Source organism: Leptonotus elevatus, chromosome 1 (assembly GCF_054856555.1).
Source record: "Leptonotus elevatus isolate MCC_2025b chromosome 1, RoL_Lele_1.0, whole genome shotgun sequence".
Lineage (NCBI taxonomy): Eukaryota > Metazoa > Chordata > Actinopteri > Syngnathiformes > Syngnathidae > Leptonotus > Leptonotus elevatus.
In genome coordinates, this window is record NC_141239.1 from 46,190,641 (window position 1) to 46,204,510 (window position 13,870).

The 13,870-nt window shown below is 38.8% G+C and overlaps 1 protein-coding gene across 1 annotated transcript; it reads left to right on the top strand.

The window, feature by feature from the left end:
- Nucleotides 1–4,168: 4,168 nt before the first annotated feature.
- LOC147182505 (extracellular serine/threonine protein kinase FAM20C-like) lies at nt 4,169–13,754 on the top strand. Its single transcript, XM_086098251.1, has 11 exons — nt 4,169–4,298; nt 5,005–5,478; nt 7,738–7,916; nt 9,987–10,065; nt 10,142–10,234; nt 11,034–11,149; nt 11,246–11,426; nt 11,932–12,041; nt 12,252–12,333; nt 12,933–12,992; nt 13,270–13,754. Exons 2-11 carry the CDS (start codon nt 5,006–5,008, stop codon nt 13,523–13,525), a joined length of 1,629 nt encoding a protein of 542 aa, XP_085954377.1. The 5' UTR covers nt 4,169–4,298; nt 5,005; the 3' UTR covers nt 13,526–13,754.
- Nucleotides 13,755–13,870: the final 116 nt, after the last annotated feature.

Sequence of the window (13,870 nt, forward strand, 5' to 3'; positions counted from 1 at the left end):
TAGTGTTCCCCAAGGACCAGGGTTGAGATACACTGCTGTAGGTGGATGTGGAGTGTAATTGTTGCAGTGTGTCAGCCAACATGGTTGTTGTGTCCTGGCTTTAACATATCTATTTGTCATCCATTCATACCAAAAAAAAATCATCTCGGGATTTTAAACTGTCAACAATATACACTGGTAGTAATTTAAAGTGATGCAGAATCAGATGGGATTATATTGTGAAGGGTTTCTAATATTGTAGTAACCTTCTTAAAGAGAGCCAAAAGAAAGTATTAGAAACACTAAATGTTATTATACACTGCAATTCTGTACCACTGCAAACAGAAGTGGCAGAATTTTATACTAATTATGGTTTTTATCTCTTGTATTGGAGCTGATTAAATCATGCATGTGCACCTTTGAAGTGACTATTGTGTATGAAAACACTGAAAATTTTGATAATTTGCAAAGTCTCCCTTTTGCTGATCCTGTTCATTACAAAAAAAAAGCATGTGGCCCCTCCCTTCTAATTGCCCCTGCCTTTTCAATTTTGCTTCCGACAAATGAGAAGACTTCTACCTGCTACAAAAATCTACACTCAGCTTGAGCTCACAACAGGGTTCTCATGTGGAGAGATTAGATTGTTTTGTAGGCTGTCTGTCACCTTGTAAATAATGAGTTGTAGAATGACAATGAGCTAAGGGGATGGGCGGAAGTGATGTGAAAATGAACAATAATTCACATGGGAAAACAAGAAGTGCTAGATTATAATTGGTTCAGTGTTTACAAAGGCGGTTACATATAACTGTCATGCTGAACACAATGGCCGCCGAACACTACTTAGTATTCCATGGTAGTTTCCTCGTACTCTGCGTCTGTCTTAACACCTCCTACATCTCTCTCCCTTCCTTTTCTTCCCTATTAGCATTGTGCCCACTTTACATCATTTGTTCCTGTTGCTGCAACCTGTTTAACGCTACCACTTTACTGTTCACCCTCTGTCTTTTGTCTCTCAACCTCACACCTCTCTTCTTACTCTCTCTATCCATATCAAATATTCATGGCCATCCATACAGCGAGTGTAGCAACCACAGGAGTCAATGCATTCACAAATATCAGGCATTTGAGCTTTGAGAGAAGCGAAAGAAAGAACGTGAGAGGATGCGTGGCCCTGATCTGGAAAGGAGAAGAGTTGATTAAAGGAAAGAGCTGTGGCAGTTGACAAATGCTAGATATGCATATATAATCCCAATTTGCAACCAGCAGTAAATTTCATTTCAGGTAGATTCACAATTTGCTGTTTTAAATGTCAAAGGGTGCATTTTGGTGTCAACATAATAACTGATATGTGGCATACCTATTTCGTACCCTTCAGCCCCAGCTGCTTTAAGGACATTTCAAACTTGAAAATATATCCTTTTTTTTTTTTTATAGTAGCTACTCCTTACCGGTCTGCCACGTGGCTCACAGGTGAAAGACTATACCAGCTAACTGCAGGTCACCTTAAAAATAAACATAAAATAAATGTTTCAAGAATTCCCAACACCAATAATTCCTGATCGTCTAAAGTATTCTGCTTTCCACGTGGCAATGATGTATTGTGCGTGGTGCAGAACAGACAGGCAGAATGAGTTTAAGTGCAAGTTTTTGGCTGAGAAAAGGAAATATCCTGACCCTCACTGACCCCAAATGTGTATCTTGTACACATGCAATACATATAAAGCGGAAGAATAGGACACTCTCAAATCTCATACTATACATGGCAAAATGCAGCTATAAGCCAACTGACAGAATGCAATTAAAGCATGTATTAGTTGTCTAGTTAATACTTGAGTTGATTGAAAAGGTCCTCTGTTACACATTTCCCTCCAAAATGACAGATGTGATTCTGGAATGAGTTTGTCTTATTATCTTTGGTTTGCATTTTGTTATGACTGTCTGCCTGCCTGGTGGATAACAAATGTGCACGCTACAATTAGATGTCAAATTCTGGGTTGTTTCCAAGCAACCTACATTAAATTGCACCAGCTGTGTAAGAAGGAGGCCACCAGACCTTTGACTGTATTTTATATACATTACTATGACAAGTATAAGGTTTTAGATGACAAGAACAGATGGAAATTAAATCTAACAAATTCAAAATGATGCTTAATTAATGGGATAGCTCTGATGAATAATACATTATCTAATGAGACATAGTTTGATGATGTGTAAAATGTCACAAATTAAAAAACAAAAACAAAAAAACAACAGGTATCGAGTAATGATGGAGGTTACCGTAGTTTAGAATTTTGAATAGGGAAACATGACAAATAATTTAGGAAAATGGTTCGTCCTTTTGTACAGCCCATATTGACAAAAATAACCTTTTAATGTTTCTACACTCTAACTGTATAGTACCATATAATCTGCTGCAGATTTGAGCACAGGCTTATTCTTAAGGGACCTGCTACAACACTCATTATGCATTCAGACCCAAAGCAGTTGGCTAATTAACGGAAACATATAGTAGTTAGTTAGGTGGCAACATTAAATACACTGACCCCTTTTTAATCCGTAGGAGCTAGAGATGCTCAAAGTAGAAGAATCTTAAACCATTTTTTTAAACATTACAATGGATTTTTACATGATTGAATGAATGACTGAATGCATGATGATTACTGTAGAGGGAAAAAAGGGAAAACAACATATCATTCATTATTTCTACGTGGTCTTTCTTGACAAATAATAACATTTGCTGTGTATTGTGTAAGATTTGGGTTGATTGGGTATGATTTAAATCACATGTTAATCATTACCCTCAGTACACAACATTCAATGTTGTCCTTCAAGAGATATGGAATGCCTTGCAAAAAATACAATTCAAACTGATCATCTTTAGTGCTATTGTAACTAGGGATACTAGGCCTGGGCGATTATCGGCGCCGATACTGGACATTTTGACGAATAACGGTATCGGCCTTTTTTCAAAATCTGATGGTTGATAAAAAGTCAAGCTAAAACCATTTTAAACTCAGGGAACTATTTATTTGAATTTTCAGTTAACTTTATAAGAGAAGCTGCTGATCCTGAGAACCTTCTGAACCTTTTGTGTTTGTTCAACATTAAAACAAAGAAATGTGAAAGTTTACGATTTTAGGATTATTTAAATTTTGGAAAAAACAGAGCTATGATATTTACTTCAAGTTTCCATTAGACTTTTTAATACATACTGATAACCTTGGGAGCTCCCTGAACACATTTTTTTTTTAAATAAAAAATGAAGTGTATTGTCTAAGATATAAAATAAAATAAAAATCTACATTTTGAAGTCTGAAAAATTGTTCAATAAGCATTAATGCTTTAAGACATTACAGCAAAGTCAAGATTGGCATTTGTATTTCCAATCATTTTGACGCCAAAATACCCCCCCCCCCCCTTTTTTTTTTAATGAAAATTGGTTATCGGCCTCCTTAACTACTAATAATAGGCATCCTGTTATCAGCCCTGAAAAAACATATTGGTCTATCTCTACTTCACGAACAGGGCTTGCTTTTCTGGGGTAGCAAGGTAACAGCCCGTATGTGAACAACAAATGACTAGCACCTTGTCACGCCTTCTGTCTCTCACTGGTTATTTTTCTTGGAGTTCAGTGGTGGGGCCAGCGATTAGCTTTATTTTATTTTATTTTTTTATTTTTATTTTTTACAGATATACATACATTATATTTATCATGTACTACTGTCAAGCCACAGTGACTGTTGTACAAAAAAAAACAGACCCCCCCCCCCCCACACACACACACACCTCGGCTATAATGCTGTAGTGAGGTAAGCTGAGGTGCCATGAGATTTGCCCGAGACTTCAGTGCTCTCACATGAAAACAGATAATTAGTGAGATTTAAGAGGAGGGATTTTCTTTGTTGTTGGTTTCCAAATTTCATGACCTCAAACGTACCACTTTTGCAAAGTTAATCAGTGACTAAGTAGCAACCTGTTACATTAGAAATTTGAATTAGGCCGCTTTTTGCATTATACTGCCACATCACTGACCATATGTTTTTATCGTGCTAATTTTATAGCTTCCATCTGTGCTGCTGTGTTTATCACTCCACTCACTGACAGATAGGCTTAAAGATCATTTGTGTACAGTACAGGTCACAATGACATAGGTCATTGCAACATGTCTCCGTTCTGTTTGAATTGAAGTGTGCCATTGCAAACATCTGACTGCACACTGTGGTAGAATTAGCGGAAGAATCAGATATTTGCCTCATTAGCCGAAGAAGTAGGGGAACAGAGAGTGGGAGAAGAAATAAAGGTCTTGAAGGGAAAGAGATGTAAGTAATTCCTTCTGCCTGCGGTACCCGGGGGAATTTGGGAGCAGCAAGTTCAATAATTTATTGATTTTCCTCGGTGAGCTTTTCTGTATCTCATCATGTAAATGATTATCGTATTTTTTTAACTTAATGCCTGAGTTGCTCATCAACTAAAACTAGTAGATTTACAATTAATCTCTGGGTGTAATATTGTTCTGAATGTTTACTTATGTATATCCGATCTTATTGTATTGACAGAAGTAAGTAAAAGCCATCACATTTACATTGCCAAATGGTCTATTTGAATAGGGAAACTATTTGCTCCAGGGCTTGCCCTCTCTCTCAGCTTTTACACACGAGATGTTCTCATACAAGTCTGAAAAACATTGGTGGTTTCTGAGCTGGTCCACGATTAGTCTCTAGACCACAAAATAGATGATGCAAGTTACCATGGCAACAGCAGAGATACTATTCTCACAATAAGAAGCTGTTTGAGGTCAGACTATTCTGTAGTGTGTCTTTAAGTACTGTGGTTGAAAAATAAATCTGCTGTTGTGGAAGAGACCAATTCCACACGGAGCTTCCAATTTACAGAAGAAAAAAAGTAGAAGATGGACAAGAGTTCAATCAGACACTGAGTTGAAAGAAAAAAAAAGAAAATTAGGTCTGAAGTGGTCAAGGCTCAACTTTTCAAGTGTCTCTTCTTCTGTTCTTGCCTATTTTCCAGCATGGTGAAACGGAACCTAGGTCCTGCATCCACTCGTTCTATCTATCTTTGCCTGGCCTGTCTGTCCCTTGCTCTGCACATCATTCTAGCAGTCGTTTGTCTCACTGTCCTCCAAACAGCCTGTGTCATTCCCAACTCATCTTCCTCCTCCCTAAATCCAAGAACAGATAGCCAGAAGCATCAATCACTCTCCTCCTCGTCACGTAAACTATCAATAAGTTCCCAGAATGGCAAACCTTACAAATTAAATGCCAGCGGATTGCCTGATGCCATTGGCACAGAGATGAAAATGATCGGCGCTGGAAAGGCAAATCAAGTCGACGAGGAAGCCTCGAAGCTGGAGGCACTTTTCAAGCACCCGCTGTACAACCTGCCAGAAGTAGGACTGCTGGAGGATGACTGGTTGCTGAGGGTGAAGAAAAATGAGGACGTGGATGATGACATGGAGGAAGGCATCAATAGTGACATTCAGTGGTGAGTGCTATACTGAAAATGTTCATTCGACATTGGGTGAGTTAAGGGTGTAAAAAAAGTGCTGTGGTTTTGCTGTTACGTAACCAACCTGAGTGGTTAGTGGCCTACAATTTTTTTTTAAACATCAAACACTACCTTCTTTTATCTTTCCATTAAGTGGTTTGGGAAATGGATGGATGGATGGTAGAAAATTAAAAGTCCATATAAAGTGAAAATACAAATGACCACCCCACCCCCCTTCCCCACCCCACGCCCCGCGGATCCTGGATATTCAACAATATTGTCAATGCCTACTAAATAATTGAAATATTAGCTCCTGAAGAAGATAGAAACATAATTACAAAAACATTTCAGAGCTTCCACATGTGGCGTTCACACAAACCTAAGTTTATTATTACAAACCTTCAATGTTTAAAAAAATATGGCCACCCCTATATGAGTCATGTTTTCACCCTGGCAACTTCAATGAAAAATGTCTGGCTACACCCTTGAGCACAAGGACGGGTGTTGTTGTGCTAAATTTAAATGAGAAAAAAGAAAAAAAGCCCAACTTTATAAAATGAAGTATTAAAATCATGAAAAATCAAGCCTTTCTTCCTGCTTTCAAATGCTGTGGGCATGTCCCTTAAATGCGCTGAAACCACACCCTGCTCAACTGTCAATCAAACACCACACATCTTTTTTCTGCCTACACATCATCACTACTTTTGAGCCACAAACAATATCTGCTAAAAGTCTCCAGTGGCCGAAATAGTGCATCTCCCAGAGTACATATGAACTGTCCCACCCCCAACAACAAGCGCTAGCAACCAGCTAGCTTGCAAGCTAACCGAGGCGCCTCTCTGCAAATGGACGGTCAGCTAACCAGCTAATTTGTTGTGTCACCTCCTCAGGGTGTAGGTCCACATAACAGAGAGACTACTATAGGGAAAGTCAAACAGTCAAACAGGAAGAACCTGCGTATCATTGACACCCACCCATTGAAATGCTTTGGAAAGATTTCTTTTTTCCACAATCCATAAAATATCGAGAGAGAAAAAAATTTAATATATGTTTTACATGAAAAAAACGGGGGGAAATAGTTAAAATATATATTAATAAATTAAAAAATATATTTAAAAAACATATTTACAAACATAAGTGAATACGCAACTCTGTGGGTAGTGAATCGCATGTGTGCTATTAAACACATTAACACATTCAGACTGTTGCCCACTCTACATGACAGGCATGTTAGCACATACGTTATTCCTGTAAGTTATATACTAACAACGCTTTACATTTCAACATACTGTATTATGGTAGCCTGAATGACAATCTGGCCATGCTAGCTAGCTAACTGCACACTGTAGAGGTAGAAATGGGCTACGTAGCCATAACTAATAAGTAACTCACAGCTGTGCTGGTTAGCTATTAGCTGATGATGCAAACATGATTCGCTCAAGTTCTTTTATAGTAAAGGAGTTGGCTATCAATGACAGATGTCCTAAAATTCCAACAATTCTGGAAAACTGAAATGGTTTACTGTAAAACTGTCACCACAATTAATAATATATTCTAAGCTTGTTCTAAGTATTTGCACATGTTTTCAGCAATTTTCTTCAAACATCCATCCATCCATTTTCTTAACCGCTTGTCCTCACAAGGATATCGGGGGGCGCTGGAGCCTATCCCAGCTGGTTTTGGGCAGTAGGCGGGGTACACCCTGAACTGGTTGCCAGCCAATCTTCAAACAACTGTGGACATTGATGGAGTTTTCTTTCTTTTGGTATTTTTCTATACTTTGCACTGGTGGAATTGGGCATAAAGGGGTGTTTGCGTCAATGTGTGCCATTGATGGAATGTAGCCGACTCTTGGCAAATCGAAGCGGCTCCCCTCATTCTCATTAAAATCAGGGCAGTGGAAGCGCACACATGCTTGACATTGCGGAATCAAATTGACTCGCTGGGTTCTGAAAGATGAGATTGGCATATGCAAAGTGCGTTTATACAGGACTGTCAAATGCGAGATGCGCAGGGGGTGTGGGAGCTGCTTCCGCTAGAACACCCAGAGAGGTGTAATGCATTCCCAAACATGGTAGACTAGACTTGCCCCGGCACTAAAATAAACATGCACCCGTTTTTATGCCAAACGCACAGCCTATAAAAAAAATAAAGACCATACGATGCACCTGGACATAAATCTCTGAATTAACTTTATAGGGCCTTTAAAGTCATTTACATTGGCCTATTGCTCACCACCCAGTGTCTCCTTTAAAGGCAGAGTGCAAGTCAAGAGGAAGGCTACGACAAAGTCTTTTGGACCACTGACGCAGAGTCGCACCCACCTTGGTTGCGATTCCACTTGGGCATTACGCGGCGGGAACTATACAACAGAAAGGACCTCACTGTGTCAAAGCTGACTCATTACTTGGCCATGCAACACATCCTTGAAGCAGGTGAGTAAAGAAGAGATGCTTTGATAATAGGTGAGAGGAAAGAACATGAATAATCGGTATGGTGTCGAGTGCTGATGTTATTCCGGTATTGTCTGAGTGCTCAAGACAACAAACATCATGCAGCAATAAAGTTAAACAAAATGCATCGATTTATGAAGCATTGATCGCAAGTGTAGTGTTATATTTGAAATATTGCATCATTATGTAAACACAAGTTTTAGTGCCATTTACTTCAGTCGTCTTTTGGGTTTAAATGCAGAGAGACGTGATTCTGCACTTCACTTGAGAAAGCTGCATTGCTCAACAAGGCAAGCATAAATTTAGAAGCTGACCTAGCTGTTAACCATAATGGTCCCAGTAGTGCTTAGTTCTCATCTAATTATGATAATTCAGTTTCTTCTTAGTTAAACAGAAAAACAAAGTCCCTACCATGCTTCTTGTTTCATTTTTTTTTACTCATATGCCTTTACAGAAATGAGTCTAGTCTGCGAGAGAGCTCGAGGCAAGAAAGGGAAATCACATTGGTTTTTTTTAAACTTGTGGAGACAGTAAACTGTGCCAAAGTTTACATTCAGAGCAGGGAACCCTTTGGAGATTTTTTAGAACAAAAAGGGGGGCACATGCACACGTGTCGTGCACACACCCATACTTGCACAATCAAGGCTGACCTTTATGGCAAAAGTGTACAAGATAAAAAAAAAAATGTTATTATGTCACTATAAACAATTAGCCTTCCTTATACTGCTTGGTTATTGACACAACGAAGGTGGAGTTGTTTGTCTGTTGTGTGTGTGTGTGTGTGTATATATATATATATATATATATATATATATATATATATATATATATATATATATATATATATATATATATATATATATATATATTTCCATATTGTATTCACATTATTGCCATGGACAATTTATCCACAGAGGGCAAAGCTGTTAGGAATATCACTATGTCAGAAATACACTGTGTGCAAAGAAAGATGCCTGAAGCACATATCTATGACTTAGTACATTCTGGATGAAGTCATACATAATCAAGTTTGTTTTGTTTTGATTTTAGGCACCCTGCTCACAATCTCAGCACAGTGCTGAGTACAGTAAATTATACATTGAGAAGTGTGTTATGCAGGGAAGATTGCAGATACAAGCTGCTTTTTGGTTGTACATTTCCCTATAACTGAAAGACCTATATACGGTAATCATGCTAAATATTTCAGTTCTCTAGGTTACACAAATACAGTGGTTATAAAAAATAAAAAATAAATAAATAAGAACACACGTCTTGTAATAGCAGGATTTTGTGATGTATAAAAATGAGACCAAGACATTTAAAAACTTTTTTTTTTACCATTACTGTGACCTGTAACCTGAACAAATCAGTTCAAAGAAGAAAAAAAGGGGGGGAAGTGAAAATAATAACTCAGATGATGTAAAAAAGATGTTGTTTGCAAATTTCCGAATTACAAAGCAATAAATATAGCCTACCATGGAACAGAGTGAAGACAGTCTTTACCATGCGGTGGCATGGTTCAGTGGTAGACTGGTCGTCTCCCAACCTGAATGTTGTGGGTTCGATCCTCAACACATGTTATACTGCCCAAGTGCCCTTGAGCATACTGAGCACTAATTTGCTCCCATTGTGCATGGCAGCAGCCTCCCCTTGATGCATGTATGGGTGAATGTGAGGCTCTGTGAAGTGCTTTGGACACCATATGGTGCAGTCCATTTATCAAGTTGAGAGAGAAATGGCACAACATTGACAAGAACAAGAACTGGACATCCATCCAAATTTGATGGGGGGAAAAAATGAGATGAGAACTGGTCAGGTATCATCTTCATATATCTGGATTAGCCTATGGAAAATAAAACTATTTGTCACAAAAACCTGTCACTGGCAAAAGGGCATATAGACTTTTTATCTCCAGTGTAAATGACAGAAATAATATTATTATTTTTTTAAATGTTTTAATCATTTGTCATGACAGCCTGGGTTATGACTGAATGGTGTAATTAATTTTAATTCCCCTCGTGAATACAACCTTTATTTTTCTTCATCTTTCAGTTCAAAAATCAGGAGGTACTCAGCTCAAACTGCTGATATCTTTCCCAAACTATGGACAAGCTCTGCTCAAACCTATGAAGTAAGACCGTTGTGTCATAATGCTATAATGCTATCCCACATCTATCTCAGCGTGAGTCTTTTTCTCATCTATCCAGACAATCCAGAGACACAGAGACTGATGTGAACCTCTTTTACTTCTCCGACTTTGAAAGACACAATGCGGAGATCTCAGCTTTTCACCTTGACAGGTACCAAGAATGAATTTCTCTGTGAAGCTTCAACTATATTGTGAAGAAAAAAGAAAATCTCTAGTGGGGTGTGCATCCCTCCAATAATAGACGATTTGATACGTTGGGTGCGATATGATTTAAGGACGGTACCTTTGAAAGTGGAACGATTCAATTAGATTTGATTCAGCGGGATTACGATTCAATTTGACGAGGTATTGCTCAGTTTGAGAGTGTATGATGCAAATACTGAGTCCAATTCATTTGTTCACATACTGAAGCACTCACATCTTTTAAATCAAAATAGGTTTTCCTGATTCAAATTGTTTTTTGTTACACCCCTAAAAATGAACTAATTTCCCCTAACATGTAGTAGAGGCTATGAAGACCTTGTACTTATCTATCTTTCTGAGTCACCTTTGGAACTTCCAACCGTCGGTCATGCATGGCGTCACAGCAGAGTTTTTTCAATTTTATAATGGCAACAATTGCACCCTAGAATTGATCATTTATATTTCCACTATTTCCTCAAGAAAGTAAACGTTTCGAAATCTCAACAAATCAAATGTCAATTACCATCCAGGGAAAAAATGTGTTCAGCTCAGATGTTCTGCTGTATTTGGCAATGGATGCAATTAATGAATTAGTGTAACTCAAAAACAGCTACAGTGCACCAATTTCTAAGAAGTCAAGGTCTGTGGTACTTACCATACTTAAACATAACTGCCACCTACAGGACACAAGTGTTCTGCCTCAATGGAGGTCTGTGCTTTTTCAAAGTGAATTTTGCTTCTGATCTCTGTGTTGCTCTGCGTCTCAGACTGCTGGGCTTCAACAGAATCCCCCCAGTGGTTGGTCGTCTCATCAATGTCACCAGTGAGATCAGAGAGATTACCACTGACCGCAAGCTGTCTCGCACCTTCTTTACTTCCCCTGGTATGCTCCTGATCTGGCATTTTGTTACACTCTCACATTAAAGCTACAGTACTTTAATGTCCTACCACTAAAATGTGTCTCTCTGGCTCCCCCTAGCGGGGAATGTGTGTTTCTATGGTCAGTGTGACTACTACTGCTCAACAGAGCACCCACTGTGCGGGCAACCACACTCACTGGAGGTATCCTTGGCAGCCATGTTACCCGACCTCAACCTTGCTCCTCGCAGGTCTTGGAGGTCACCATGGAGACGATCCTACAGCCGCACCAAATTAGCCCAGTGAGTACTCTGCCTGCGTTAGATGGGTAGAGTTCTTAGTCTGTGCTTGCTTTTGTTAGACTAATACTTATGAATTGAACTGTGAACATTTAAGAGTCTATTACAAAATAATTTAAGGCATGGTTTGGAAAAGTGGGCCTATTTATTTGAATGCATAGCTGTTATTTTGCTGTATTAACAGCAACAGCAACTTCTGCCATCTAGTGGAAGAGTACTTAAATTGTTCTTCCTTTCATTATATGTTGCTGGTATACATAGAGGAACACTAAAGGACTTTTTGGACCCATTGGTTATTTTTACAGCTTAGCCTGCTCAGGCTTTTTGAATCAATTAGGTGAAATTGGCTAAGATGGAATATCATATGCATGATTGATTATTGATGTTACTATTATATAGAATACGTGCACATTCTCCAGTGCTGCTCACATGTTTTCTTTCATGAAATTCCCTTTTTTTAAATTGAATAACTACTACATATCTAATGTTGATTGCTCTGTTGTGCCAGGTGGGAAAAAGACCCAACCTACTGTGACATTGTCAAACAGACGCCTCCCTACAACCACGGCAGCAGACTGGTGGACGTGATAGATATGGCTATATTGGACTTCCTCATGAGTGAGTCCCGACATTCAAAATTCATACCAATGCAACAGTGCTTAGTAATGTAAACATTACATTACAAAGTTATTTGTTCTTCACTAATATTTAACTGAGGTCACTAAAAATAGGAACAATGACAAAACTTGACATAGCATGAATCAAGTCTTATCACTCTAGATCAAAGTCTAAGGGGACATTGATTTTTTCTCCTTTTTCCTTTTTCAGGCAACATGGATAGACATCACTATGAGACATTTGAGAAATTTGGCAATGAAACTTTCCTGCTGCATCTAGATAATGGACGAGCGTGAGTACAGTATTGTCACATACATCAGCTATAATGATAAAAGTGGAAGTCAATAAGCACCAACAAATCAGCACCCTTTAAATCAGATCCCGACGCTTAGTTCAGGATTGACCTGCGCCAACGTTACCTAAATTTGTGGGGGAGAGGATGCTGCGTGGAGAAGCATTTCCCAAGCCCATGTCAGTAGCTCAACTGGCATTGCTAATGCCATATTATTGATATTTAGACTGAATTACATTGCTTGGAGATACATTTAACAAACTAACCAAATAATTAATCAATTTTGGGCTGGTCGTTGAATATTGCAAAGATTTCCCTGTATCAAAAACAGGAAGGTCTAACAATCATGGGCAAAAAGCTAAAAGTATGCATGTGTAGTATTGGCAGATTTCTCAACCCTGGTCCCCGAGGCACACTATCCAGTCTGTTTTCCGTGTCTCCCTATTCCAACGCAGGTGAGGATCATTATTAGGCTTCTCCAGAGCTGCATTGGAATAGGGAGACATGGAAAACAGGCTGGGCTGGATAGTGTGCCCCGAAGACCAGGGTTGAGAAACACTGCAGTGTGGTTACTCCTTAATTTTACTCATATTTTGTAGGTTTGGACGTCACTCTCAAGATGAGCTGTCAATCTTAGCTCCCTTGCAGCAGTGTTGCAGGTAAAACTCAATGTTCACACCTAAAAGTGCAAAACATACTGTATGTAGGCTACTTGATATACAATATGGAAAAAAATATTTAGGCTGCACCTGGCCCCTTACACTGACAATAAGTAAAGAAGAAACAATATGTTGCATTTAGAACAGCTTGCTTCCTATATTTTATTGTATTTACCGCTACTGTGAGAAATCAGTGTGAAGAGAATACAAGCTATCAAAATGGTGTGGAATGTTTTTTCTTGACTGTTTTCCACTTGCTCTCTTCCTACCTGTACAGGATCCGTCGTTCCACCCTACTTCGCTTGCGTCTCTTGTCCTATCCAGACTTCCGCCTAAGTGATGTCATGCGGCAGTCGCTGGCCCAGGATCCCCTTGCAGCTGTTGCTCCACTCCTGTCCGAGGCACACCTTGCTGCTTTGGATCGACGCCGAGCGACCGTCCTGCAGGTGGTGAAGACCTGTGAAGAGCAACACGCTGATGTCATTTTTAATGACTTGGGGAAATACGAAGGATATGAGCATCAAACAAAATGAATTTAAAAAACAAGGTTGGACTTGGACTTGTGCTTCTGACTATTTAGTTAATGAAAGATGATTTGTGAAGAGGCTAAATATAGATTTTAAAAATATATATTTTTGAAAGGGGAAGTAAAAATAAACCACTGAAATAACTGGAATACATGGTGTTCAGAACTAACCACTAACATTCAAATGTTACATGGTTATTTAAAGTGCCTCAATTGAATCCCAAATAAAGTTTAGTTGTTCTAGTAAACTTCTGGCATTATTTTTGCTTAACTCGTGGGTGGTATTTTATTTTGAAATAGCCTGGTCAGAACCATCAAGCCCAAAACCAATGCCAATACCACTAGGGGTAAC

Bases quoted from the DNA above. Each gene is read 5' to 3' on its own strand.
- LOC147182505 (XM_086098251.1), top strand. From the start codon at position 5,006: ATGGTGAAACGGAACCTAGGTCCTGCATCCACTCGTTCTATCTATCTT. The intron at 12,042-12,251 runs GTGAGTCCCGAC...TTCCTTTTTCAG, and splicing joins TATATTGGACTTCCTCATGA to GCAACATGGATAGACATCAC. The intron at 12,334-12,932 runs GTGAGTACAGTA...CATATTTTGTAG, and splicing joins CATCTAGATAATGGACGAGC to GTTTGGACGTCACTCTCAAG.